Source organism: Stylophora pistillata, chromosome 6, assembly GCF_964205215.1.
Source record: "Stylophora pistillata chromosome 6, jaStyPist1.2, whole genome shotgun sequence".
In the NCBI taxonomy this organism is placed as follows: Eukaryota; Metazoa; Cnidaria; class Anthozoa; order Scleractinia; family Pocilloporidae; genus Stylophora; species Stylophora pistillata.
This window is the reverse complement of record NC_142524.1, coordinates 15,217,130-15,245,083: the sequence shown is the minus strand read 5'-3', so window position 1 is coordinate 15,245,083 and position 27,954 is coordinate 15,217,130. Positions and strand designations below refer to the sequence as shown.

Genomic DNA, 27,954 nt, shown 5'->3' with positions numbered 1-27,954 from the left:
ACATATGATGTACGATCCTCACAGTAGATAGCGCTATTTAAGCAATAGCGAAAATCAGACCTGAAAAAAATCAGGCCTGTACGGGATTCGAACCACTGACCTCTGCGATACTAGTGCAGCGCTCTACAAATTGAGCTAACAAGCCAACTGGGAGCAGGCCGTTAAGTTGATTCGTAATAAACCCGTGAAAGTGATAAATCAGATACAATTAAATATATGAACTTCATATATTTTGAACTGCGGTATTATTTTTTTCAGGTCTGATTTTCGCTTTTGCTTAAATAGCGCTATCTACTGCGAGGATCGTACATCATATGTATCTAATACCGCAGTTCAAAATATATGAACTTCATATATTTCATTGTGCCAAAAGAAAATACCTTGTTTAAATGTTTCTCTCTCGCCCTTACGTCAAATTAAACACGGTTCTGATTTGAAACGTTTGATGGTAGAAAACGTTTGGACCATTTTGTCAGTTTAGAAATTAACATCTTTCATCACGCCCTAGACACTACACGTCCTTGATATGTAAAATTTAATTAATAGCCGAGGTAATAAAACAGTGTGGCCACATTTCTAAACTCTCGACAATCGACTGAAGCAGGTTCAGACTAACGGTAAACTTGTCTGGAAATCCAATAAAAGTAATAAGGCCTTGCGTTTAATCCTTCTTAAAACAGATTAATGATGTGTTGCATTTAGTCGTCTGAGGGTGGAAAGGAGAAGTTTCTGATGAAGGTAACAGTTGAAAATTGCATCAACATTGCAAAGAATCCTATCATATCAACCTCTTGAATCCGACGGTCTCGATGAAAGGTGTTAACTGGAGTTTCACAAAAACAGAGTAAAAAAAATGTGAGACAGATTGCCTCGAGCGCGCGACAAAGAAAAATTGCGAGTCCCCCGCGATTGTTTTGAACCCTAGTCCTACGGATTCGGCGCGCTGATGCTCTAAAGGGAGTTATTAGACGAGCGTGGAACACAAAGACATTTGAGTCTCGTTTGAGAATCAAACCCCAGCTAGTTCTGATGTTTTAATTGTATGCTAAATAAATAGAGCAACAAAGGACTTGCTTGCAAGCCAAACGAACTCAACTGTATAAATTTTAAACCAAGGGAATTTTGTATCAATTTTATTGCCACAAAGCTCAACGATTTATTTTAGTCTATTGCGGTTTTGAAAAGCGTCGTTTAAAAACGTGACTGTTATCTCGTCCCCAAGCATCTTCCTATTTATAACTCCATCGTTTATGTTTTTTATGATTTTATTGCACAAGAAACAATGAAATTTGTTAGCCACGGCTGTTGCGGTTTCTACAAGATGGTGCAGTGCGTAGCCATAACATGGCACAGGGCGGAGCAGACTCGAGTACCCTTGTTGGCTTCCTTCTGTATTGGGTACTTCATCAACCGACATCAACTTCTACTTTCCATGAAATTGTTTATGTTAATTGAATTTTTTCGATCAAAATATCTTATCTTTAACGGCGTCATTCCCACTCGATTGATGTCAATTTTCGCATCTCATTCATTTTTGCTTAATCCAGAGCTGAGTGTCGCCGTCCTGAGTTATGATCTTATGCGATAATCTTTATTAAAACTTCCAGGTTCCGTTCAATATGGCTTTGTGATGTTTATTAACCTTTTTATGCGGCTTTAGGAAAAATTGATTTGCATATCATTCTTCACGACCGCAGTTACTAATCTGACGTGATACAATGGATTATACTCCATCAAACCCGTACACAATTTCAGCACAAAGGCAGGGTATCCATAAATGAATTCGAGGCCGGCTGAAAGGGCTCAGCCCTCTTTTTATCAAATGGAGATGATTTATAAAGCATTTGCATCATTTTCCTGATTAATCTAGATGTTGTCGCCTGATAATTTTTTTGGAGTCTTGTGTTTTGACAGCTAATGCCTCAAGGGATTAGTGAATATGGACAGAAAGGAGAAATCTTTTACATTCTTCTCTCTAACCCTTTACACAAAATTTTTGCCCACAAGCGCGTAGAGTTCAGTTGTGGTTTTCAAATCTTCGCCAAAATTCAATTCTTCAGATTACCGCAGATTTCTGTGTAAAATGTTTGTTTTAAATATTCAGGGACTCATGATAATCCGCTTGTGGTGGGTTGAGACAAAACTCAAAGTAACTTAAATGTTGAGAAGTTGCGATTGCCAGACCTTTTCCCCCGAGAAATCTGCTTCGTGCTCATCTTTGAAGACGGTAAACGAATTTATCAGAATTGTTCATAGTCATTTATCAGAATTGTTTGTAGTCAATTTGGTCGACACTTGACTTTGAGCCCAAGAAACCCTTTCCATTTAATTAAGCACATGAAGCCATAACGCACAGTAACAGGAGGCTCCTGGCAGTAATAGATCCGTGCTCTTGTGCCAAACCGTACATCCCCTTCTAAAGTTTTCTGTCCTTTCTTCAGTAAATCCTAGAAAACAATTAGTTTGTCAAACCCCTTTGTGTAATTTCAAGACTAGACTTACAGATTCTGAAGAAGCTTTTAGTTTTATTATTCGATTCATCTCAGACCCCTTGTGACTCTGAGTTAGATGCATGCTACGTAGCATTTTCTTTGTGATCCTTTTGTGTGAATCAAATGTCATCCGCCTGTTTGATGAGCTGACCTGTATCCTCGGCTCTTGATGGCAATAACAAGTCACTGAAAATAAAACATAAAACATTACTTAAGTTATGTCTTCCTCGAAGTACATTTCAGCCTTAGACAAAACCTATTTCGATTGAGGCTTGGGTAAGTTTTCTCTGTCCTCGTAAAAGTGCTAACAGACTAAAAGAAAAAGAGAAAGTAACTTTGTTTGCAATTTGCGTTTTAATAATCAGGGCTGAAGATCTTTCTTTTAGCATGAATGTGGCGTTAAACAAACATTCATGCTAAGCAAAGAGGAATAATATTCAGAGCCATGTTTACATTTGGTCAGAGCAGAGCAGAGCAGAGCAAACCTCCATCCAACAGTCAAGTTGGTTTTTACCACTTTTTGAATCGCCTATAATCAGGATCATTTGGATCTGCACAAGATTTAAAATAAAAAAACAAAAGAAAACTTTCCTCCTCAAACATTATGTACTAGTTCCCTTGCCTGTTCACTCTTTGGCTTTGGTGAGGATCACAAACTTTGTAAGAAAAAAAATCACTTGGTTGGTAGCGGTAGCCCTCGTTAAAACGTTCCAAAAGCATATTAACCGGCTTTCCGTTCTTTAACGTAGATCACAACTATATAGGAAAATATTCAAACTTGGCCATGTTTTGATGTACTAAAATACACTTTTTGATCATGTCATTCATAACGGTATGAAACAATAATCAAGAAGAGTTCTCTTTTTAAACCTGCTCCTCTCACCCAGAGAACTGCTCTACCGAAAAGAAGGTTGAGGCTCAAAGGAAACTAGTTTTTCTTTCACAATCCTGTAAAACTTTCCTTTGATACTGACTGGCCATAGAGATAGAAAAAATTCTTATTTAAACTTGTCTTCAAAACTCCAGTTTTCTGAGAAAAAATTAAAGTTAGACTTGTCATAATAAGTATTAGGGTTTTGGACTTGCAGCCTGTATCCCAAATTCAACCGGGCAAACTATTTGCACCACGTTGGTTAATAGTAGAATATTTTTAAGTGTTTGGTGGTAAAAACAAAACAAAGTTAAGGTCCTTCTATCCATAAATTTAAAATTCACGAGAGTCTATTTTTGTTTTGAAGTTTGTCCACTGTGTTCTCTTATTCGATTGACCCTGAAAAAGGCCTCTTTGGACCATTTACATTCGACGGTTTTCAAAGACCTTTTTCTTTAATTTTCATGTACAGTACACTCTTCAACTCAATCAAACTCTAATTCCAGTGAATTTTTTTGACTACTACTAAACGGAAAAAAGGGGAACAGGTCTAACAGCAGCGAGAGTTGGCTGGAGCTAGCTCGCTTGACACAAGAAATTCAGAGTTGTCTGTATTGCCGCTTCAACAGAGAAAGGAAAGTAGAATTGGTTGATAATAAAGTTGAAATCTAGCGATTGAAATACTAATGATTGTCCCTCGTCCTTATAATATCTTATTTTATTTTTTTATCCGAGGAATTCCATGACATTTTGCAGGCAAAACGACAAAAAATAACCAAAAATTTCCACGTTCCTTAAAATTATCATTGAAATAATACTCTGACATATGCCTTTATGTTTTTCTTTGCCACATTTGCACAATGAATTTTGAAAGGCGAGGCACTGATTCATTATTATCAGAAATAGGACTGCCGTAGAGATTCTTATAAGTTTTTAAAAAAACAAGAATTAAAACAAATGTTCTCTCTGAGGGGAACATTCTGCCTTTCAGTGAAAGCTTCATATTACAAGAGGAAACTGAATACCCGAACCGTTAAGCGTTTTGGGCGCCGCGATATTTGTAACCTAGAACATTTGAACAGCTCTGTTCACTGAAGAGGGCTGATTGCTATTCGCAACGATAAACTATAGTCTTCATTGCATGCTTTTAAATATCTTATGGTCTAAGGTATCGGGATCCTATTTTTAAAGCAAACTTGAGCGAGACCAAGGCGTTCTTGCAAAAATAAATAACATTTGTGTTTACGTCGTCACCTCTGCTGTAGGGCAGAGTGATGTGGATCAAACGTGGCTAAGAAAGGCCAGAAATCAAAATTTCTTTTGGAGTTTAAGAAAATAGTAGCGCCTGAGTTTTCTACATACAGCAGACTGGCGTCCATTGAGGGTGATAACAATCGGGGTGTTGTTCTTGTACACGTGGTGACCAGCTAAATACACATCCAATTGTTTTGTTGTGGAGCTTTTATTAAGAAACACGATCCAAACGTTGTACCTCAACACGACGGAAATTTTTCAAGTGCTTTTAGCCAAACAGTTGTGGCAATGTAGAATCATCTCTTTGAGACCTGTTTTTAAATTTACAAGTGCACTTCATTTTGATATGAAATATTCTGGGCGTAAATCTGATACCTCGCGAATTAGCCGGGAAAGTCCTTTGTTAACCAAGACGGTTTGGTAAAACATGAAAGTCGTAGATTTTGAGTCCACTGAACGCTACCTAAGTACAATGGTTTTATTGAAATTTTTGTTCTACACATAAAAACAAATGATGTAGAATGCTTTGAACGGCTTTGAACGAGACACACACAACCAGCAAAGGTTAACAATAAGAAAACGGATTCACTGGTCAAATGTAACTCGTAATAAATATAATAATCACACTAACTACTACCAGTACATAGCTATCGAAGAAGTAAAGCTTTTCGGTAAGAAACCATTCGCTAGAATAAATCTTCGTTGTTGTCGCGAGGATTAGTTAAAGCTTACATGTCTAAATCACATGCTAGCTCAATGAGAATCAAAATTATAGAAAAAGCGATAGTAATTTTCCTAATACCAACCCAGTATTGGCTTTTCTTTTCAGAAATTGAACTGTTAAAACTCTGAAACGGCTGAAATAAAACAATGATATTGTTGAGATGAAGACCATATTTGGGCAATAACAACACACTTGTCCACCGACATTTTACTTATGGTTGGGGTCCAAACTTTGCTGCGTCTTTTTCAAGTTCTTACGCGTTGCGTTTTTTTGTAAAAACATGCCACTCTTCCTTAGTTATTCGAGGACTTTTTGATTGAATGTTTTTGTAGTGTAATCCTAAATTCAAGTCCCTCTGTTATTAACCTTTGAAAACACCAAAACATAAACTGAATGTTCTTCTTGTAAGTTGATCTTGTGTAAAGCTTGCGTACATCCAAAATAAATTCAGTTCCACCTGAACTTTTGCGACAATTTTTGTTCTGCATGTCCACAATTAATCAACAGTTCTTTGAAAATAATCTTAGGAATTCAAACAAAGAGATCCTAGTCTCAACAAAAATAAAATTCTAAGATCATTAGCGAGAGACACTCGACTCCCCTGCCCATGATTTGTTAATGGACCCTTACTCCCGATTGCGGTTTTTGAGTTCGCTTGAAGAGCTATCAGCAAAAAGTGTTTACGAGAATGAAAATTACCAACAGCTTAAGTAATATATCTTGTTTAATGCTTGAGACGAAACATGTTTTTCTGAATTCAACAAAAAATACAAAGTTCAGGACTCATAGAGAGCAAAAAAAAATGTTTTGACCAGGTGTGCCAAATCCCCCTTCGAAAACACAAAAACCAAAACGCATGAAAATGGGTTTCATCAGTGAATCAACAGAATACGAATGTAAAGCCGCAGCGAACGATATTCGTCCGTCTAAAAGCATTTCCTTCACAAGAGTTCACTCGGGCTCTGAACGGGGATTCGACAGGACCCAGCAGGGCCTTGAATCAAGCCACCCAATCGCCTCTTGAGTCGCGGCAATTTACCCTCCGTGCGCTACAGCGGAACCGTCACAGTAGCAACATCTCGACTACTGGAACTGGTAAGGAGAAAGCGGTCATTGACCCTGTAAACCCCAACAGGCCAAGGAGATGTCTATGTCACATTTTCAAGATCTTCAAGCGATGCAAAACCTAGCACTGTCACCAGCACAATACGACGAAAAGGGGGTAGGTGCCGTATTGTAGATCTTGCCAAGATGGCAACCACTCGGCAAAGCAGAAGTTGTTTACCTGATAAGTATTTGGATTACGAAAAAAGTTTCTCGGATGCAAGAAGCAATTACTTCGTGAAAAGCTTCATCATTAATAGTTATGATAATTTTCAAGCATCAAAGATCAAGTTTTAATCGAACAAGACGATCGAAATATTACTAACATTTTGGCGTCTCATGAAAACTTGTCCATACTTTTTGAACTCAGACGGTAGGTACATTACACACTTAAGCATACAATTTTAAGTACAATTCTCGAAGTATCACTTGGTATTGTTTGATAACGATTCCGCCGCGAAAAGTTTCGTGACTTCGCAAGGTTTGTTTTTCAACTTTGAAGGAGACAAAATGGAGGGAAAATTAGCGTGTTGAGCCCCGATATCCGCCGGATTACCTCAAGCAAACTAACAACTAAACTAAAATCGAAATTGACTTAAACCTTTACAGGTTTACAATACACAAAGCGAAAACTAATAAACACTGTAAGCTGACAAAGCATTCACGGATGATTAATGTTCGATTGGCTTTCGCTCGTACTGTTCATCATAGCTCTGAACTCACCTTTAGGCATTAGTAAGCAGTGAAGATGGATTTTTGTGACCTAAAATCCGTAGTAACACGAGAACAAATGGCCCTTTGATTCGCCTCCAATTCCTAGACCAAACAACCCATTATGGTCCAACTGGAATTCTTATTTACCTGATATCACAGTTTTTCCTCCGCCACATCGGTGCTATGATTCAAAGATGAAAAGTAAACTTTTTCAACGGCAGTCAGTATTCATCTCAATCGCAAAGCCCCTCAGGTTCAAAACAAGGTTTCACATCTTGAAGTTTTTGTCGAAATAAGAGGTAGTTTGAGAGCCAAAATTTAAAGAAACAAAATGGTAAAAAAAAACCGCAATTTAAAAGTTATAATAATTTCTTCTCGTTTGCTTGGTGTCTTTGGTATGTTAAGTTTGTTTTCGGTCGCCTTTCATCCGCTTTCTTCAAGCCACTGTTCTGACAGACAGATACGGACATTTTGGACAGCTTTTTCGCTTTCCATCGCTATCAAATAACCAACCTCTTGAAATAAAGAACGTTCAGACGGCTTATCCTAGATACCAAATAAAATGGGAATATTCGGCATTAAGAGTCAGTTTTACGACTTGTATGAAGGAATAGAGCAACTCTGCACTTCAAAATAATTAGTCTATGATTGCAAAGCTCTGAAGTGTCCCACGTCCCCAATTTCGTTTTTCCTTCGAACAAGTTGATGTTAAGGGGAGAACGCTCGTACATCACCAGTCCATGAGGCCACTACTAGAGTCTACATTGACGAACGAAGACTATTTTGGCCATATTTGATGTTCTTGATCACTCCAGTGAGTGTGTTCTTGTTTTTTCCTTTCTGTAAACACCATTGGTGTCATTTATTCTGCGTCTATGTTTCAAAGTGCTCTTTGCTTCTTTGCGACGGGACAAAAAACCGATCGAACACCTCTCGCAAGGTTCATCATTCATTTGCCGGTAGAAATCGAAGCTCGCCTGACCATTCGGCTACCTCCTTAATTGTGCGGTAAATGTGCGTTGATCGCTACTCTAGAGAAATGTCAAAGCTTATAACTCAGGACCTTTTCAAATTTAAGTCAACACAACCGACACACGGCATATTAATAGTCATGGCGGCATCGACAGTCGAATAAAAGAATAAAACTATACTTAAAAGTGAACGCTTACCCTTGAAAAGAACCGCGTGTTTTTTATTTACTTATTTGAAGTTAACTTCTATGGGATGCGGCACGTTATAGCAGTCTGACAACAAGATAAATCGAAGGTAACTAGGAAAGGAGTGAGCCTATAAAGGTGACCGGGGAACCTTTCATAGCGTGAAGTGTCGACCACGCTTTGATTACATCCTCTTCGATTTTGCAATGAAGAATTTCTCTTCCAACATATTTACGCCAAGAATGGTATTGGCGCTGGAAAATGTACTAAAAAAATATACACTTGATGAACAACAACAACAACTAGACGGAAGATATTGTCCCTTTAGGAGAGAAGGCAAGATAGAAAGAAAGTTTATATATACACAGCCACCTGCTCGGCTGCGTTAGAAAGCTGAAGTGAGGATAAGGCAAATTTTTACTGAATCGTTGGATTTTTATACCTGAGATACAATCCCTCTTCAAGGTTTTTCTTGGAAAACCGCGCTAATTCAGACATTTATTTCATGTCGACAGATTTAAAAACTAATTGAAAATCGCGTTTTGCAAAGTAGTTTCAGAACCATCTTTTGTTGACAGACAGCCACCACATAGATTAAACAGCCGACAAAAGTGATTATCCAAAGCACACCCTTAAAAACTTTTACTTCGTATTTTGCGTTGGGGTTATTTCTATTAAAGTACATAGATATTTTTGTACACAGTGAAACACCTCTTGCATTCAAGAAAAGGCGTGGTGTGGTCGATCATTCAAGGAAAAGGAAATCTTTTCCTCGGCGAGAGAGCGTTGAATTGTTGGGCGGGAAGATTATTGTTTGGTTATCCCAAATTTACACGAAAATTTGCGCCTTGATCTTTGTTCTTGACGTAAATGACCCAAAATAATTTGGCACCGAATAAAGGATCGCCAAACGAATAAGGACTATACAAAGAATCGACCAAAAGTTAAAACACGAATTGTCATCATGCCACTCGTCATAGCGGCTATTATGCTCCGAAGAAGAGGAGCCGGGATATGTCACGGATGCAATATCCACTTCTCCTGCTTACTCTCCTAAGCTGTTTAGCAGCTTTATTGATGGAAAAAGCAAAGCCTGTTAATGGTATTAAAGTATGTTCGTAAAGCGTTTTCCGGTTTTTGGAAGGCCAACTAGTTTGACCGCACTTCTCTGCAGCCGACCTGAAGCATCAACATAATCGTCTGGTGCTAAACGCTCCCGGACAGTAAATTGACAAGTCCAAAGCTTTCTTTAATAAGCCTAGGTTAACCTTCGTTTTCCCGCCTTTTCAATCTTGCTGGGATAATTAAGAAAAGACAGTGCAAACTGAGCTATCAGCATTGCTGCGCTGTTTGCGATGAAGTTGTCAAAATCCAACCAGCTGATTGAAATGGGCTGAAATGGTGAACCCTAACTTGGTGAACTCATTTCTTGGTGAAGCTCGTCGCCATTAACTGATTCATTTTAAGAAAATAACTCACAAATATGAAACCTCTGCTTTTAGAACACTGATTAATTTACACAATCTGTTTAAGGCCATAGGTATGAGTAAAGAATTTTCTTCATTTAGTTTTTCAAGCTGAAGTCACACCACGAGAATGTATCTTAAACACGAGATCCTTTTTTCGCTGATATTATTACGATCCACTTCGATGCTGCTGAAAAACTGTTTGAATTTTTTAAGGTGAACCTTTGTTTTACAGCTTTATATCCAAACAAATAGGATTTATGCGACGAAGTCCCGTTTGACGATTAAATTTAACATGCCTCTTTCGTGTGAAACCAATATGGAGGGCAGATGTCAACATGAAGGCCAAGACAGAGGGATACAGAAGTACGAGTTGTCAAATCAACACCAAGAGATGTGTGGAAGTAAATCAAACTCTAATTTCAAAAAGGTGTGGAAAACATTTTACCCGGAAAGGTTTTTTTCGCCATTTTAAATCCGTGTTGACTGACTCGTGTCTACAAACGGATGAACCTCTTAACGTTAGATATTGGCCGAGTTTTCATTTACGGCAAAGCTTATGTTATCTTCATACCGAGTCAAGAGATTTTCACTATATTGCACTGAGAAATCACATCTTAAAAGTCAAACGAAGCTGATCGAACTTGCGTTGTACAAGTAGATTCGATCGAGAGCAAACTTCCCGTTCAGCTAAATAGGTGGCACAAATATTGCATTAGGAAGAATATGCCAGTCTGAGAAAACTTGCTTCATCATCACCATTCGAGGTGGATTTCAGAAGCCTCCTCTACTAAGAGCACTTTAACATTTTCGATGGCTCCTGGCTGCTTTTCATAAAATACAAGTGGTCTATATTTAGGTGCGAGAAAAATCCTTACCTCGAATGAAACCTCCTCACTTCACAGGTCGTAAAGAGCTGAAATGTGTAATCCTAAACCGAACCACCGTTTGAGGTTTATTGAAATCATATGTCGTTCACAACGGTAGTCGTCAGAAGTATCGAGAGGTCGATTTCGAAATAAACTGCAGACGTTAAGATCAAAACGCAGGCTGATAAACGTAACGAAAAGGCCCAGCTGTTGACGAGAACCGAACAAACGATGAAGTGAAGGTGAGGTTAGTTTCATTGGTACAGTTTGTTACGGTAGGGAGTTTCATAACCTCTTTACTCTTACCCGCCATTATGCAAGGTTATGTTAGGGTCACGTTAAAATAAAAAATATGGGTATCTGTATAAATCTAAGGTGAGGAGCTTTAGTAGGAATTTGTACCAAAAGAATAACACCGGTACGAACCAATTTTCAAAACAAAGCGTCCAAACAAAAAGGTGAAAAGCCCCAAAAAGTTCAAACGCATTGTTTGCAAAATCGTAAGAATCGTCAGTCGCTTTTCATCAACGAAGCTCGTTTGATGTTTGTGTTGAAATGCAGGTAAGCAAGCAAGCGGAACAACCAGACTGAACACTACAAAACACTTCCTTCCTCACTGTTCAAACGCAATCCCGTGAGCGGTCTGCTATGACCGGTTAGCCGATGGTACAGCAGTTAAAGATCGTTGTTAGTATCAAATAGCCCGCGTCTCTTTGTTCTCAAGAACGATTTTATTGTTTTGTACCGAATTTGAAACTATTAAGATTTCTTTAACTGTTCGTTTAACGTAAGCTCCCTAAACAACATGAGTATCTTATTTTAGAAGTACTCGTTTTCACTCTTGGCTTTCAGTTCAAATCAATCATCTTTCTCTTTAGTGTAATCTCCCGGTCACTCTCTAAAACATGGCGTCACTACTCTCCCCATAAAATTTCCTTTCGCCACATAAACTAAACACGTATCGTGCAGACATGTTTGTATACCATCACAGCATCAATTGCACCCTCTTTTACCAATATAGTTGTAATACAAGTCCTGGTCTACTTCCACGATGAAAACATTGAATCGTAGAGACTAACCTACTGTCTTCGTGGAGCTCCAGCGCCTTCTAATACCCCTCAAATAGCGAATAGTTCCTACAAACCGCGCTGCAAAGAAGCCTTCGTTCGCACTTATTCTACAGCGACTTGAAGCGCTTTTGATTGATGCCATAGTTAATCCTAAAATGCTTAAAATACCCTATTTGCTAAACCGCCGGTTCACCAGAGTGTTATGAAGCGCACTAATGGACACGACATAGTTGTCATACCTTTGTTGTGAAATTGAAGTATGGTTTTTATTTTGCGACAACTCAAAGCTGTTAGCTTGATCACGGTCTGTCTTCGCCGATAGCGAACTCCAGAGATGTATAAATAAATCAGGTGGCAGTTTTAATGCCTATTAAAGGGGCAAAGGTTTTTTAATCCGATAACACAAACACACTGTTTTCCCCCACACGGCGGTAAAGAAAAGCATAAGAGAAAGAAATAAACAGCGACATGACACCCCGACACTTGGGCCATGCTTGTAATGACAGATTTCATTGTAAACTCTGGAGAGCAATCCTAATTTCATGCTTGATGTACAAACTTCAAACGGTCCTTTCAAAGCAATTTGAGTGTAGACGTTGCCTTGTCACCAACCGACTCGAGGTTGTTGGAAGGTTTTCCTGAGCGGCTTGGCCTTTACTGACCGTAAAGGAAATATCTTATAAACCCAACTACATATTCAAATGATGATATCAGGACTTCGAACCTTGAACTGGCTCTCTTAGGGAAGAAGCTAGGAGATCAACTTTTTTTATTGTACAAATATCCGTCTGAAATTTCGAGTTCTTACGACTTTTTTTTATCAAAACAAACTTGCTGGGTCAACTACTGAGTATTGATGGCGGAAAGGTCTATCGAAGCCGAAGTTTAAATTAGTGGCGAGTGGCAAAAATGCAAAACGTTTACCCATGCGTGACCAGACGACTTCTAGGCATCATATCAGACTTTGTGTTATTATATATTATAATGTGTCAAAACTTTCGCTGTTTTCAAGCCTCGCTTGTCACATACATCAACTTTTCGCGGTTTTAATAGTCGAGCAGTTATCACCCTGTCGAACGCTCTCATTCGCTGTCTTTCATTCGACGTTAAAACGAAACAAGATGTCGATAGAATAACAGAAGACAAGCCGTCAGATTCCGATCAGCGAAAACTACTGCGTTTAATAACAGGGGTCTGTGGTGCTGAATTGATAAACTATTTTGATGGAATTTTTTTTTCGGGAAAGGAATGTCAGTTGTGGTTTTGCTCTGTTGATTAATACATGGCTGTGTTTGGACCCAAGCTAAATTATTCACAATTCTGCTTTGTCGGGCTGCCTTAGTTTCTTGATCTACGTATTTTCATCTGGCGTAATTTGTAATTCTCTTCAAAAGTAAAAGTTTAATGATTTTAAAATTATTTTCATGCGGCTAATCATTGTCATGCGACTGGGTAGATAAGTACGAGGATCTAATTAGCAAATGTCAGCTTGGAGGATGAAGCTTTTCGCCAGAACGTCATTTGCTTGACTGCATGTTGAAAAGTGCGACAACTGGATTGACAAACATAGCTTCGTTACAGTTAGTTAGCTCAGACAAAACGTACACATCCTGCGCGCACCGTGAACTAAAACAATTCGTGCCGAGCGACATCGAAAACTGATTATGTTACAATGCACTCTGTTTACTGTGCAGATGAAACCCGAGGTGGCGGCCTAAACAACTCAGCTTAAGCCGTGCCAACACGCTCTGAAATTGCTTAAGGTTTGGGAGTCTCTTTGGAACTTAAAACTGCTGAAAAGTTACTCCACGTGGGATTAATTTGATAACGATAAAAAAATTATGCCGACAAATTTGTCATAACTCTGTCTTTTGATAGGAATGTTTGTGCCATCTGCGCGGGGTGCCGCAATGTTAACTTTTTTTTGTTTTTCTTGTGATTTTGTTTCGTTATGAGTTTTCGCCTTTGAAGGAACGCGTGATCCCTGTGTTTGATTTTACTGAAAGCCACTCTCAAGAATTTCCTAATTTTATTAACAAGCTCTCGCGGAAATTTTCTCTTGCAAAGAGGGAGCAAATAACAGTGTCTAATTTCAGTTGCTAATTATAAGTTCAGGTCTTGGATTCACCTCTCTTCGCCCGCCGCATCACGTACTTAATTTGCATGAGCAAATCAGAGATCTTTAGATTAGGCACAACCTGAACGTTTAGTCTACGACGGACGCCTTTCGTAGTAAACGAGCATTTGAAAAGTGCTGATGATTATAACTTGCAAAACAACGGGCAGACATGAACGGACAAGTGCGTAACACTGTTTGGCATGCTGTTACTACTGTCAGCAAACACACGAACACGCTCGCCGCAAATTGTTCAGGATTACCCTAGCGATCGGATTTTGAATAGCTCGCAACTTTAGCTCACTTTAATGACAATGAACTTCACAGCAAGCACTGACAAGTACACAGTATCTTATGCGGTTTCAAGCATGTTCGCTTGGATGTGTTGTTTTTAGCCGAATGTCGCTCTTCTCCGCCTTTCTGACAGCTTTTGACAAAAGGCGTCACGTTTCTTCGTTATCAAACAGACAAGGAAATTGATAGTGAAACACAATCCGTCAAAATTACTTTCAATTTACGACAAATTCAATAACGGCAACCAAAACATAAAGGAGCAGACAAGGCGCAATTTTTTTGGTGTAATAACTTTAAATCCAAATTGACCTGCCTGTTTTTACATTTCCTTTGTTTCAGCTGTATTTGAGTTTTTAACGCGTTTATTAAAGTTCATTTTGTGTTGTTATAGAAAGCCTTTCCCAGGCAGGAACACTACAAAGCCAATTAACAGCAGGTGTTAGAAAGCTGTCAATCAAAGTCGACAATGGGTTGTTTTACATACTTCCCAACGCATCGAGACATTTGAAAATTGTTTTGTGTTCTAATTAAATGGGGGTGTGAAATTTGAAACATGCATGCACGGAAACCATGCCTATGGCAAGCCCAAAACATGTTTTTAAGAAACTGCCATTCATTCGGAGCTTTGGTGACACGTTAGAAATTGCACTCGATTACTTTGTTGTAAGCTTTTGAAAAGGATGACACGCCCCAGATCCTGCGTAAAGAACCACGATGGCTTAGACAATGGAGATTGAAATGTTTAGACATATTATTTGGCTTGGCGGATGAGATGTGCCCTGATTGGTCGGTCAAGCTAATTGGTTCCACCAGGTATTATTGAAAAGTGGCTGGTTTTATGAAAATACCCAGGAGAATTGACTAATGGCTTTGCCTCCGTTCCAAAGTACTTTGCGTCGTTCTATTTTAAGGGAAAAAGCTTATTAAGGTTTGAGATGCCCTGTCAAGTCAAATACTACGCTAAGTCCTTCCTGAATAAATTGACTTTTTCTAAACCTTCCTATAAGAGAGAATTATTTTCCTTTCATGCTCGGTGATCCTGATCAACCTCTGAATTCTCAATCACTCGTTACGTGACAAGGGCCCATGGAGATTTTGAAAGGTGATTGACAGACTTGTGGCCAAAAGCCACGAGACAGGCTTGACAATTCGTTACTAGTTGTGTTGACGGCCGTACACATCTTTTCCTTACATTGAGTTGACGGGTTGTAAGTTTAGAAAGCTATCCAACTGTGTCAGCCCTAAACTGATTGTCAGAATTCGGGATTAAACATTTGCAGCAATTTTACGATAACAATCCTCCACAAAGCGGCTCGTCACCCTGGAGTGGAGTGAATAAGCATCGTATGGCACAACGGGTCAGTAACCGAGCGTTCCGTTTGCCCGTGATGCCGGCTTCTTGTGGTGTGTGTGCATCATTTTATGCTTATTTAGCGCTGCTGTTACGCTCTGTCTTGCAGGAGACGTAAGCAACAGCTGACATGATCGTTTAATTTTGCAGCCTTATGATGAAGTGGGCCCTTACGCGATGGACGTTGCAACCTCAATGTACGATCACAGTCGCTCAGCTCAGATGCAACACATGAACCACACGAGCGCTACCTCGCCGTACCATCACACGCCAGCCTCCGGAGGAGGAGTGTCGAATGCGATGAGCGCCGTTTCTGATATTCATAAGAGAGATAAGGAGTTAATATATGGGTACGTACGTTACGATCGGCTCTCAGCTCAGATTTGCATGTCATGCGACTGAAATGTATCACTCACGATCGACTGATCTATCTAAAAATCTCAGTGATCACTGTCAACCGCGCAAACTACAAATAGGTAAAGTTACACATGACGGTCATAGAGCACACGTATTGGCTATTTACACAAGACGTCCTGCAGGATCATGATCGCAAATCTTTTCATTTGCACTGCGGTAAATGAACGCTTATTAACTGAACTCTATTCATTAACATGAATGCTCTAATTCCAGGCATTCACTGTTCCCTCTTCTGGCACTCATCTTTGAGAAATGCGAACTGGCGACGTGTACACCTCGGGAGCCCGGAGCTGTTGGTGGGGACGTGTGCTCGTCCGCTTCATTCAACGAGGATATCCAGGTATTTTCGAAGCAGGTATGTTCACAGTTTCTAACCCAGTAGTTACAGTTATCCCCCAGGCCTTCAGGGGACGGATATCCAGTGATATACTAGTCTGACGTGATCGTTCAAAATCGTTCTTGAAGTGCAACAGTTTTCATTCTTGAGTCACACACTAGGATGATCTAGCGAAATCTCATAATGGTTTCCGTTTGTTGTTGTGTTTTTAGTTCAGGAGTGACAAGACAATTTTCTCGTCCAACCACGAAGTCGATAGTTTGGTAAGTGTTGTTTTCGTTTGTTTTCAACAAACCGTAAGCTATCATTTCAAAGGTGGACGTGTTAAAATATTAATACGAACCCGGTTGATTGAATTTAAATAACACAAAATGTTGCCACATGCTTCGATGCCTTTATACGTTGATTTATACACGCACAGCAGTCATTCAAGGCTTTGTATCTCCTCGGTGTCACGAGCCGTAGCATGAAGGATTTCTTCCCTTTCTCTGCTTATTTTTTGCCAATATTTGGGTGCCTTCTATTCTAGATGATTCAATCGATCCAAGTCCTGAGATTTCACCTCCTGGAATTAGAAAAGGTAAGAAAATATTTATGTAAGTTGATTCGCGGGTGTCGTTTGTAGTCAGCCATGAGCAGTCACATAAAAGCCTGTCGTGCAAGCGGAAAGGTAAAGACAATTTCTTTAGGCTCTGCGAGGCCCTCAGTTATGTGTATATAAGCAAAAAAGGTCCAGACATTTTTCAGACGAGAATTTGCATAATGCATACATTACGCTTATCTTTAGTTAGAAATTTAATCTCTTGTTGTCATTTGCTTTTATTCGATGGATTTCAAAGGTATTTCTTCGAGCTAACACTACAGTCGAGTTTAAATTAGGAGAAGCCGTTCCTGTTGTTAAAACAAAATCTTTATAATCCAATTCAGATCTTCTGTTCTCTCTCTAGGTGCACGAGCTGTGTGACAACTTTTGTAAGCGCTACATTTCCTGCCTTAAGGGGAAAATGCCCATTGATCTTGTTATGGACGAGAAGGAAAATATCGGCAAAAGCAGAAGCGACAGTGATACTTTGGACATCGATTCACCGCCAGAAAGCGCCCTGCCACAGGTACTGTAACCCGATGTGTCATGTATTGCGACCGAACGCCACGCTTTCGCCCCGTTTTCCTATGGTCTTTTTTTTCATCTAGTGGATGGCCTTCGTGGAGGTGTAAATTTCTTTCACAACATCACATTATCATCTAAGTGGATGAATGGCTATTAATAAGACGCGCGAGAATGATACCGCACGGTTACTGTACGGTCTTGGCAATCTCGCGATAGAAGTGAATTGCCTGCAGCGCGACCCAGGGCGAACGGTTCACGACTTGATTGACGAACACTGACTGCAGTATTTATGTTGCGCCCCGCGGCGATGTTTTCTAAACTTTCATTGTCCAATAAGTTGAATGGGAAAGTAAAAACAAATTGTTGTGTGGTTACTGTATTTAAGACGGCTCGTTGTACGAGCCGTCACAAGAAGTCACCAAAAGTCATCCAGTAAACCATCAATTGGACACTTGTGATGGTGTTATATTTTGTCAAGTTGTGAGAAGTTTTTATTGAGCCGAGACAGCTCTTTTGGCGTATTGACGTGTTGAAAAAAAGGCTCTTTCGTGTCCCAAACACTGGGCATTTATCTAAGATCAAATTCACACCTCTACGTTTTGAACCTGACAAAATCACTAACAATTGAATGGTTACCTGTTTTCACTTTAGACAGGTAAAACAACCGCGCTCTCAGACAGAGTCCGGGAGAAAACAACGATATGGCGGATTAACTTGTAAAATTATTAGCGCGGCGGGCTAATTTTCTTGTAGGTGGGATTTTCGTCAATTACCTCTTCACAATCACTACTGACAAAAAGTGTGTTAGGTGTCGAAACTTTTACACCTCTCGCTTTGCTTTTCTTATTCACTTAGTGTCAACTATAAGAAAGGATTTAAATTGTTTCTTCGCGCTAAAGGAGATAACACGAACAATTCACGCGACAGATCGCTCATCCTTGCGCCTTTTTCCTTTTCTCATTGCAGGCATCAAACTCCCAGAGCTGGCAACCCGGTCAAGGAGACGAAGCCACCGGTTCAGGTTCCAATTCTCAGTCGTCGTCCCGACCACCATCCAACTCTGGGGTCGATGGGCCTACAACTCCGGAAGGTGAGGAAATGACTAAACCTTTTATTAAAAGCGACATTTCTATCACTTCTTTATTAAATTGTTTCCGTGTTCGATGTCTTTTTAATAATGTCTTCAGTAATACATCACTAAAACGAGAATTTATCGGGGGTACTGTTTTATCGCGCCTTTATTATGCTAAATGAGTAGCTCTTGGCCATTGTTGTAATCCACGTTGGCAATTATATAAAGAGTGCGATTGAACAGTGAAAATTATTGGTTCAGCCTTACGTCTATTCTTGTGGGCTTTTATGGAGTTGAAAGCTTTATGTCTCTGTTGACACAGCTGCATAAAGGCTTTCTTTCTGTTGGTAATTAAAAAGAATATCACTTTACGCGTTTTACGACGCGAAAGGATAAGGCGTATGCAAATTCTGCTGCGTTTTCCTCATATGCATACGATTATAGTCATTATCTGTCGTTTGCTAGCACAACCAAAACACCTAGTATGTGTGACTTTGTTACGAACGCTTTTGTGATTTTTTTGTCTGCAATGATAAACAGACCGTGATCGATAATGAGGCTTTGAAATGAGCCCTAAAAAGTTCAGGGATAGCTTATCGCGTGCTTCTCATTCGGTGAACGCCTTCTTTTGATTGCGAGGTGACAAGAATATTTTCTAGTACAAACATCACTAATTGTCAAAGAAAAGTTACAATTAAGGTGAAGGGAACAGCACAAATTTCTTTTCCTCCCAAAAACTAGCTTGTTTGTGTGATCAAACAAAGGAAAAGAAAAGAATTTGTATGAATTATTTTGACAATGAAAAGACGATAAAATTAACAGCTAGTAACAGATGTGCCATCTTCGTTTACTAAGTGTCAAACATGAAGCTTTCTAAAAGATGAAAACTGAAGCAATCATTTCTAATGGACAAAATAATATTTATAAAATAGTATTCGCCTGTCAAAAAGGAAGACGCTTTGTGCAGTTCGGCTACGTTCTAATCAGCAATTTTTCTCTCAGGAATAGATTCAAATGTTAATTAACCGCAAGACCATGTCAGTTATTCGAGCAATTTTGACAAGAGCTTCTTGTCTTTATGCGACGTAAGCTTTCACTGTCAAGATTTCATATAGCTCACTTAAGTTGGAAAATGTGTGTATTTTAAAAATATTGAAGCCGATAATAGCTTGCCTTTCATTTAAGTGCATGTGTACCATCCCTTTCTGTCATTGTCTCAATTCTTGACAGTATTTCTTGATTCTTTGATAAATCTGACAAGATAGCCTCTTGCAATTTCCTCCAGTAATTTCCTGAAGTAGTGTCAACCAATAATTCATTATGCTTTTGTCGTCACTTATATCTACAATCTCCGGGGTTTAGTTTCGGGATTCTAGGAGTGAAAAACAAAGAAGAACAAGCTCTCGCAAATTAGTGCGCACCACTTCTCGTTGAGACCTTTTCGCCTCCACAATCGTTAACTTTTCAAAACTTTTGTTATCGTCAAGTGGTTCTGGAACTCGTACTTTCTATGTGCTCTCGAAGATGCCTCATGGAAAACAATTTCAAGAGCTTTATTGCTGTCACGATCGAATACCAGGTGAAAGAAGAGTAACATGAATTAGTATGACTAAGGGCTGTTGTAAGTATTTAAGTGAACCTGATGGCTTTTGTCAGCATCCAAGTACTGGGGGTGTCAAATTTCAAGGATCTATCTGTAGTAGATTCTCCTCATGGTGGTGAAATTCTAGTCTTTTATCTTGCCATGCCCCTTGAACAAATTAATTAAGCTCAAATAACGCGGACTTTAGGCTTTGCCAGCCATTCTCTACCTTATCAGCTTGTTGAAGGTAGTTTAAATCCTGCTCAAATTCCGCATCTTGGTTTTGGTGCTTTTAGAGATAGGAAACAAAGCCATAAAAGTGCGGTGATAGCGTCCGATTAACTTAATTGCTTCTTGTCAAAAAATTGAAAGCAAGACCTTTCCTCTGGAATCGAATGGACATTTTTAAGGGTTTTACTCTCCTTAAGTTATAAAATTTCGTCAACAGCGTCGAAATTCTCGATTGAAAAGTAGTTTGTGAAAGCGATCTTCGGTTAATCCTTAGTTGAGGTCTGACGAATGTTTCTTCTCGAGTGACAAATGCACGCACGTAAGCTAAGAGGGATTTAGTTTTTACTGCCTTTAATAATCCGGTAGGCTTAAGCGCCAACCTGATTGCTTCTCAGCATGCGTCTTGTGTCGCAGGGTGGACGCTCTTCCATCTTATTTTTTTTTTATCCTGCCTTTAGCTCTATTCAATTTCCAACCAGATGTTTGCTTGTGTTTCGCCTCATTTTCATAAAGATGTCATTTTGAGAGAAAGAAAGTTTGACTTGGAGTATTTATCATTCTTTCGTGATGTTTACTTAATCCAAGACACTGAGCTAACATTTCCTCCTTTTTCCACCCACTATTTACATTGTCGCTTCTTAAGAGGCATAATGTGGCAGCGATGCTGCGAAAAAAGTGACTGGGGCAAAGCGGTGAGACTCGACTGCGGGGTGGGGCGTTCTGAAAGCCAAAACACTCTCTCCCTCGTTAAATGCAAGAAAATCGTTCCACCCTCTCTATTGTTTTCTCCAGAAGTTTAAGTCAACAAAGCATATCACAAGTCTCTTATCGCAGTCATCCTTTCGATGGGAAGTTGGAGTGTTTTCACTAATATGTATTTGAAGGAAATGGGTTGTCTTGTCGTGAATGACACCAATAACGCTATTGCGAAAAGTTCTGGGAATATGTCAAGTAGGTCTTTGTGATTTTTGACAGGAAACTAGAGTAGCAGGTGTTGCTGTAAGCCTCTTCTCTTTGGCAGTAGCCAGAGAGTGTTAACCTTCTAGCCTCCACAAGAAAATTAGGCTGTCAGAACTGCCTTAATCCTTCTTGTATGCAAAACTAGCTGTCCGTGCTATTTAACTCTTTCAAGTGAATGAGGGGATAAAAATTGCAGATGTGATCGCCTTAACAACGTGTCGTATTCATTACTGTCTATCTCAATATTCTCTCAGTGCTACGTGTAACAGAATAAGGTCTTGAAGTGGCTCTCGGTAACGACAGTATTTTCTAAGGAAAACATGGCCTGCCTCTTCATTTCAGACCCTTCGTTAAACACGTCTGTTGGCTCGGAAGATGGCAACGGTGACACTACGGACGACGAACAATCAAAGAAAAGCCAGAAGAAAAGGGGGATCTTTCCTAAAGCAGCAACTAACATAATGAAGGCCTGGCTTTTTCAACATTTAACGGTAAGAAATTTGTGTCTTTAAGAGTTAGTTCGGATTCTTTGGTTAACAAATTCAAAGCGAAAACTGAATTGCCACTGTTTCCAGTTTGTGTCAAGAAGCAACAAGGTTGTTTCTTTGTTTTGAAACAGAACGTAACAGGTCGCTTGTTCGATTCCTTTTCACATTTAGTAGCAAGCTCGGTTTCTCTTCTGTCATATACTTCAAAACGTTTTATTCCCCATTCTCCTTTTGAAGCCTCAAAGAATAACTGAACCATATTAGGCAAATTCTAGTAGTCTACTTGAACCGCGGGGGTGTTTGATTCTTGAGAGCAGAGGAACTCATAATAAACTGGTGGGGACATTGATCTTTTTGGCACCAGTTTGTGCCTCCTTGCGTTTTACAACCTGTCTCACGCAATGTAACTGCCTTAGCACCGTGAATGAAAGTTCACAAATTTGTTTTTCTCCGTTTCTCGTTTACGATGTGTGATCCTTCTTCAAGAAATAGACACAAACTTCTCTTAAGGATTCGTCCTGCTGCGTTAGTTAAACCGACACTTTCTTTTGCTACCTATTCGGTACAAACTTTTTCTTCCAACTCATTTGTTTGGGTAAATCAAAAAATAAGCGGGTTTTAATAATTTTTCTTTTTTTAGCATCCATATCCATCCGAGGAACAGAAGCGATCCTTGGCTCAGGAAACCGGACTTACTATTCTACAAGTTAACAACTGGTGAGTGGTTGATCTTTCATCCACCCAATATTATCCTTGCCAGTTATTCTCTCATACCTCGAAACTTCTTTAGTAAGGGCACACGGATATATGAACTCCGAAAAAAAATTATCTTCGCTGTTTTAAAATTAATTTCTTTGTGTCATTAGTTTCCTTTCTCTTGTTAGTTGGTACCGGAAAGTGCTGCCAAAAAGTTAGTTGATTTCTTGCAACATTTAGTAACAGGATGTTACAACTGCTTCATATCTTTGGCAGGTTCATCAACGCGAGGAGACGTATTGTTCAACCGATGATAGATGCCTCAAACAGAGCAGGGAAATCACCGGTTGTCACAGTGTTTAAGTCAAGACGACGGAAAAACTCTCTCGGTCAAGGTCTTCCTTCACCGGGACCGAGATTCGGTCCTCCAGGAGCACCCCCAGGATATTACCCAGATCAGCATCACCCCCCTCCTCATCCCAACTACCACATGGACGGTGGAGTTCCACAGCCCCCACATTTTGGACCAAGAGGATATATCCAAACAGGCGATCCCTCAGTTAGTGGAGTGGGTACAATACCTCCAATGTCAGCTATGACAGGAGGACCGCATTCCATGCACGCTCAAATGCCCGCACACGCCTACAGATCGCCTATGCCTCCAACTTCGGTTCATCAGGCGCAGCCCATGTACATCCCTGGTCACCCCCATGCTATGATGATGCCCCCACCGGGGCACCCGCACGCTCATCCACATCATCCTCACCCGGGACACCCTGGCCATCCGGGTCTACCTTCCACACAAACTTCACCTACTTTAATTTCGTCAGAAAATGTGTTGACAATGTCACAGCCCGTCATGGACATGCACTCGAGTTAAAAAAAAATATGAAGTGTTAACAGATCCTTCATTAGCTTGTTATGTTTCGCATTGAACGTCGATAGTGCGCTTAGTCAAGTATTTTTAGACATTCGGAAAGCAAAAAATATAGAATTATTGATTATATTCCCGGAAAGTTTGTAAAACTTTCGGTTTATGAAGATTTTATAGGAAAAATTCAATGAATAGATATGATGTGTTGCTATAGAGATCTATTAAACTTGCTTCCCTGTCGTGTGATGATTGCCGCCTATACTCTTCCTTTCAAAAAGGAGATTTCAGAGAGTTTTAAAAAATGAAGACACTTTTTGTATGATTTGAAAGCTGTTTCTCCAAGAAAGGTGTTAATGTTGATATGATGTACCATATTTGAGTAATAACGACAGTTTCTTAGTATTTTGTTTATATGTGATGCTATTTTGTAAATGCAAATAGATAGACTTTTAAAATTAATCCAGATATATATATATATATATATGATCATGATTGAAAATTATGTATTTGTTAATGAGAATTGAAAGAAGTCACAAATATAAATGCTCGCTCAATGCTTCGCGAGACTTTGTTCTGTACTGAGTTTTCAGTGGTCTCTTTGTTTTTACAATTAGTAGCTAGGTGTTCCTTCATTCCGCTTTGAAAAAACCACGGTTCCCAGTATTACTTAACATATGTGAGTCTCATGAAAACAAACCGCCTCCTTTGTGGTTTAATTCTGCTTGCAATCAAAAGCTTTCTTTTCATGAAGAACCCCACAAACTAACCCACTGAGGGACAAACATTTAGTACAAAGGAAGAGGAGGATTCATCCCCCTCTTTGAAACGAAGCAACATTTTCTGCAATATAGGCATCCTTAATTATCGATTCCCGAGAAAATTGCTTTCCAATAATCAAGTCTGCTTTAGATGAAACGTGTCACTTCTTCTCTGGAACTGTATGTGTTATTTAAGGTTCCACAACAAAGTAATTATCGTGTTTAGTGCGGCAAATTAATGTCTGCCAAACCGTTTTGGGAAATTTCCAGAGGTTGAAGGTTACTTTGCTGCAATGTTTTCAATTTAGACCCCTTCCGCAGGTATACTTAATTCGGGTAATTTGCATCTAGCACGTAACTTTGCACTTTGTCACAATTTCCGTGGGTGCTAGGTGGCTGCGAAAAAAGAAATGTCTTCGCTTTGTTTTCTGAAGTGAAAGAACGCAGTTCTAGAGATACCATAAACGGCATCGCAAACACCCAGCGGGAAGGTACGAAGATTTGTGTTTTGAAAAAGATAACAATTGCACCTGCAATGAGCCACGACTCCCCGGTTAGAGGACTGAGAACATTTACACGTGAAGAGGGGAACGAAATTGAATTTAGATGCAGATCTTTTCCTTAAGTGGCATTCCGTGACAGCATCCCAAGTGAAACGCTTATTAAAAGCAAGCAAAAAAGACAGATGGGTTTTTTCAACATATGTTTTGGAATCATTAAAAACAACTTAGTGACAGCCTCTTGAAGAACACGCCTGTTTGTTCCATAATACTTGGGGCTTGTTTGCCACAATTCAACAATAAATTTGGTTTCCGTACTTTAATGCAAGGAAAGATTCATGAATGATTGCACCTGAGCAGGATACCAGCCATATTCTTTACGACACATGAGAACCAAAACTATACTGTGTTCCTAGAAAGAAATAACCCCGCCACTAGAAAGATGATGTTTTGAAGAGTTGTAGGCGGTGTTTTCTGCAGTAACCCACAAGCTGTTCAGGTGGGTCACCAGTATTCTAACCTGCCTCCTTCGATTGTTTCTCTTAAGAAACGAACACCTTTTATCAGTACCAAATTAAGAAAAAAAAATAAAGACAAAAGACGGAAAATTGCTTTGTTGACAGGCCGCGAGTGTATTGACACCATTTTCAAAAACGACACTCCTGCAGTTATTAAAACTGAGTAACGTCACGTAATATAGCGCTGAAAAGGAGATATGAATTAAATGTAAGAATCTGTTGGACGTGCAAGAAAACGGAGTGGAAAAAACTAAAATAGATTTGCAAAAACTGTAAGGGTTTTTTTTGTCTTGGCGGTCTTTCTAACTAAAGTTATATACACTCCATTCAGACCTTTTCAGATGTCTGTTTACCTGTTCCTAGATACACTTGCGTTTGAACTAAGATATTACATGCTAATTAATAGCTACTTCGAAGGAAAATTTCGATGACAATTCTGGCAAAAATAAACCACGTTTGCAAATTTGTGAATGTAAAAAAGAAAGGACTACGACTCTTACACCTGTGGCCAACTGATAGCCAAGTTTTTTCGTCGCATGCTAGATAATGACAAAGTAAAATTCTTAGCTATAGAGGACGTGTCCTCCTGCAATTAAAGACAAAAGCTGTAGAGGGTATTGGGTGCAAGCATTTACCTCTTTAAAATCGAAGAAACTAAAAGGAAAATTGCAAAGAATAGGGCTTGATAAGGAAATACCAAAGAGCCTCCTATTGTCTCAGGCTCCTTCCATAGTTTTATTTTTATTTCTGTAAAAATTTGTCTGATCAAGTTCTAAATGATTTTTAAGGGAGAGCGGCGAAAACGAGATTTAAAGCAATCACTTATTCAAATTGATAAATGATCGCTTCTGTTCTCCACTTTCAACCACTCGTCTTGAAAAGAAAATTGGAAAATAAGTTGAGGCTCGATAAGAAAACTAAGATCGACCTTCCTAGTGCCTTCTCTCTCTAATTTCGGAAAATGTGACTGATCGCTTTCAAGAAGACTGCTATAAAAGGTAAGCGGCGAACGAGGAATTTAAAGCAATCACTAATCTCTTTTTTCAAAAAAGGGCCTTCAAAATAATAAAACTTATTGCCTCTCCTGTCTACTTTTAATCACTCGTCTTGACGAGGAATCGTGCCAAATTGTCAATATGGTTGTATCAAGACCATGCGAAAATATTCGCGTGCGTTGGTGCCTTAAGCAAATGGCCGGAAAAACAAGATGGAGAGAGGTACAATCAAACATGAAAGATCGTTTTAGCGATCGCTGACTCAATATTGTTTGAAAGGAAAACCAAAAATTTCACTCCTCTAAACCGTTTCACTTCCAGAAATCATAAAGAAAACTACATTACCGAATCTTGGATAGCACATTATTTAGCATTTAACAAGAAATACCTTTACAGAATCCCGACATACAATCATTACGTCTGTTCTTTTTTTTTTTTTTCTGTTTAGCATATGACAAATGCAAAATATTTTCCACAGAAAGTCGACGTGTTTGGTTTCTAACGAAATATTAAACGATGCTTTTAACGAAGCGTTTTTCATCTCCCAACCGGTGCACAGCCACTATGGAGCAAATCTAGTTTCAAAGAACAAACAGCAAACAATAGCGCAAACTTTATTAAAATCAACGCACTTATCTACAGCACTAATAGACCTGGATTCGCCAAAGTTATCCGCTCGTACCTGTTTTGAGAAAATATGAAACCTTGTCATTTTGAAAGGTACTGACATTTTGGGCCTTCAGAAACATTCTATGTTAAAGATGATAAAGATAAACTTCGTAGAGCTCCTTAAGTTTATATATTACATCCTGGTTCAAGGAATTCTTTTCACACAATGAAAGGCCTCCTACATGGTACCTCGTGCGCTGAAATCGAGCATACAAAAATTTTCACTGGTATCACGATGTCACACCTGTTCATCCGAGATTTGTGAGTCTGATGGCATGTGGGAAAATTTAATTCCTCAGAGACAACTGCTCTGATCGCCACGACATGTTCCAATCCTTTTTATTTAATTTTTAAGTTTGGTTCTTCTTATTCTATTGTCTAGGAAGATTTGTATGGTTTGCATGTGGGCAAAATTCCGGGGAAAACCTCTGGATATCGCGACATCTGTTCATCTCAAGTCCCATAAGAAGTAAACAATGTTCTCTACTAAATCCCTCGTTTAAAAGTGTTACATCCTTTTGTGATGGCCTTTCAGCCAATTTTCAAGCCCAGAGGAACAAAAAGGAATGCAAGACACTAGGTTTTCTCCTTACGAGAGTAATATTAATTTGTGAGGTTGGTTGAGGTTTGTCTGGTGGTGTTTGTCGGAAATAAAATAGTTACACGAAGCTGGTACCATAAGCTAGTCCTTTCTCAATCAATCTCACTTGAATGAGTTTTTTTATAGTCATTTACTTCATTGTTTTCCAAAGATTTCTAACTTACACGTGGAATATCTGAACTGCACGCAGCAAGCCATACAAAATGCAAATCCTCTTTCGCCACCATAAAATTAAGGTTCTCATTTCCCCACCCACCTTTGATTAGCACAACTATAATGGCATCTGAGTGACCTCCTAGCCACAAATTGTCAAAGGGTTACTCCATTCTGCTATTCTTCAACGCAAAACTTACTGAAAACGTCTAATGGTTGCCACCTTGGTAGGCAGAGAGAATAAAATTCCACTCACGTAGCAGCCTGTATCGTTTGAAGGAATGGCTTTCTTTCGTTTTTTACTGAAATTCTTAGGCGGTAAAAACTGACAACTTTTATTGTTAAGGCACTTTTTGACGACTCCTAGCATCAGTATTGATCAATTGTGCTAAATGGCGATTTACAAGAAGTAAGATATGGCTAATACGAAGTAAGGTGATTCGTAAAGTCGACTTCTGACATAAGCGGTACGATTTTTGCCGAAGGGATTTTGAAAGTTTGGTCCATTACAAT

General features: G+C 39.3%; 1 protein-coding gene and 2 long non-coding RNA genes across 8 annotated transcripts in view; 2 read left to right on the top strand and 1 right to left on the bottom strand.

The window, feature by feature from the left end:
- The window catches only part of LOC111320994 (homeobox protein Meis1), a 35,543-nt gene extending 11,718 nt beyond the window's left edge, over positions 1-23,825 (top strand). Inside the window, exons 1-10 of one of the 6 annotated variants that reach the window (XM_022923749.2) lie at positions 6,366-6,563; positions 15,633-15,832; positions 16,113-16,254; positions 16,449-16,499; positions 16,766-16,816; positions 17,184-17,345; positions 18,311-18,434; positions 21,532-21,680; positions 22,318-22,394; positions 22,650-23,825. In XM_022923749.2, the coding sequence (XP_022779484.1) occupies positions 6,486-6,563; positions 15,633-15,832; positions 16,113-16,254; positions 16,449-16,499; positions 16,766-16,816; positions 17,184-17,345; positions 18,311-18,434; positions 21,532-21,680; positions 22,318-22,394; positions 22,650-23,253 (1,638 nt within the window). In that variant the 5' untranslated portion in view covers positions 6,366-6,485 and the 3' untranslated portion in view covers positions 23,254-23,825. Of the gene's footprint in view, positions 1-6,365; positions 6,564-10,716; positions 10,894-14,662; positions 15,536-15,591; positions 15,833-16,112; positions 16,255-16,448; positions 16,500-16,765; positions 16,817-17,183; positions 17,346-18,310; positions 18,435-21,531; positions 21,681-22,317; positions 22,395-22,649 lie in introns of those variants that run through there. The other 5 variants (XM_022923752.2, XM_022923753.2, XM_022923750.2 and 2 more) reach the window with 5 other exon arrangements.
- On the bottom strand, positions 1,103-8,987 carry LOC111320996 (uncharacterized). The gene is made up of 2 exons (XR_002693915.2): positions 7,169-8,987; positions 1,103-2,678 (listed from the first exon to the last, which is right to left on the bottom strand). It is a non-coding gene; the product is annotated as an uncharacterized LOC111320996 (long non-coding RNA).
- Positions 23,826-24,384: 559 nt separating the features above from the next.
- LOC148728440 (uncharacterized) lies at positions 24,385-27,178 on the top strand. Its single transcript, XR_016002440.1, has 2 exons — positions 24,385-25,004; positions 27,070-27,178. It is a non-coding gene; the product is annotated as an uncharacterized LOC148728440 (long non-coding RNA).
- The last annotated feature ends 776 nt before the right edge of the window (positions 27,179-27,954 follow it).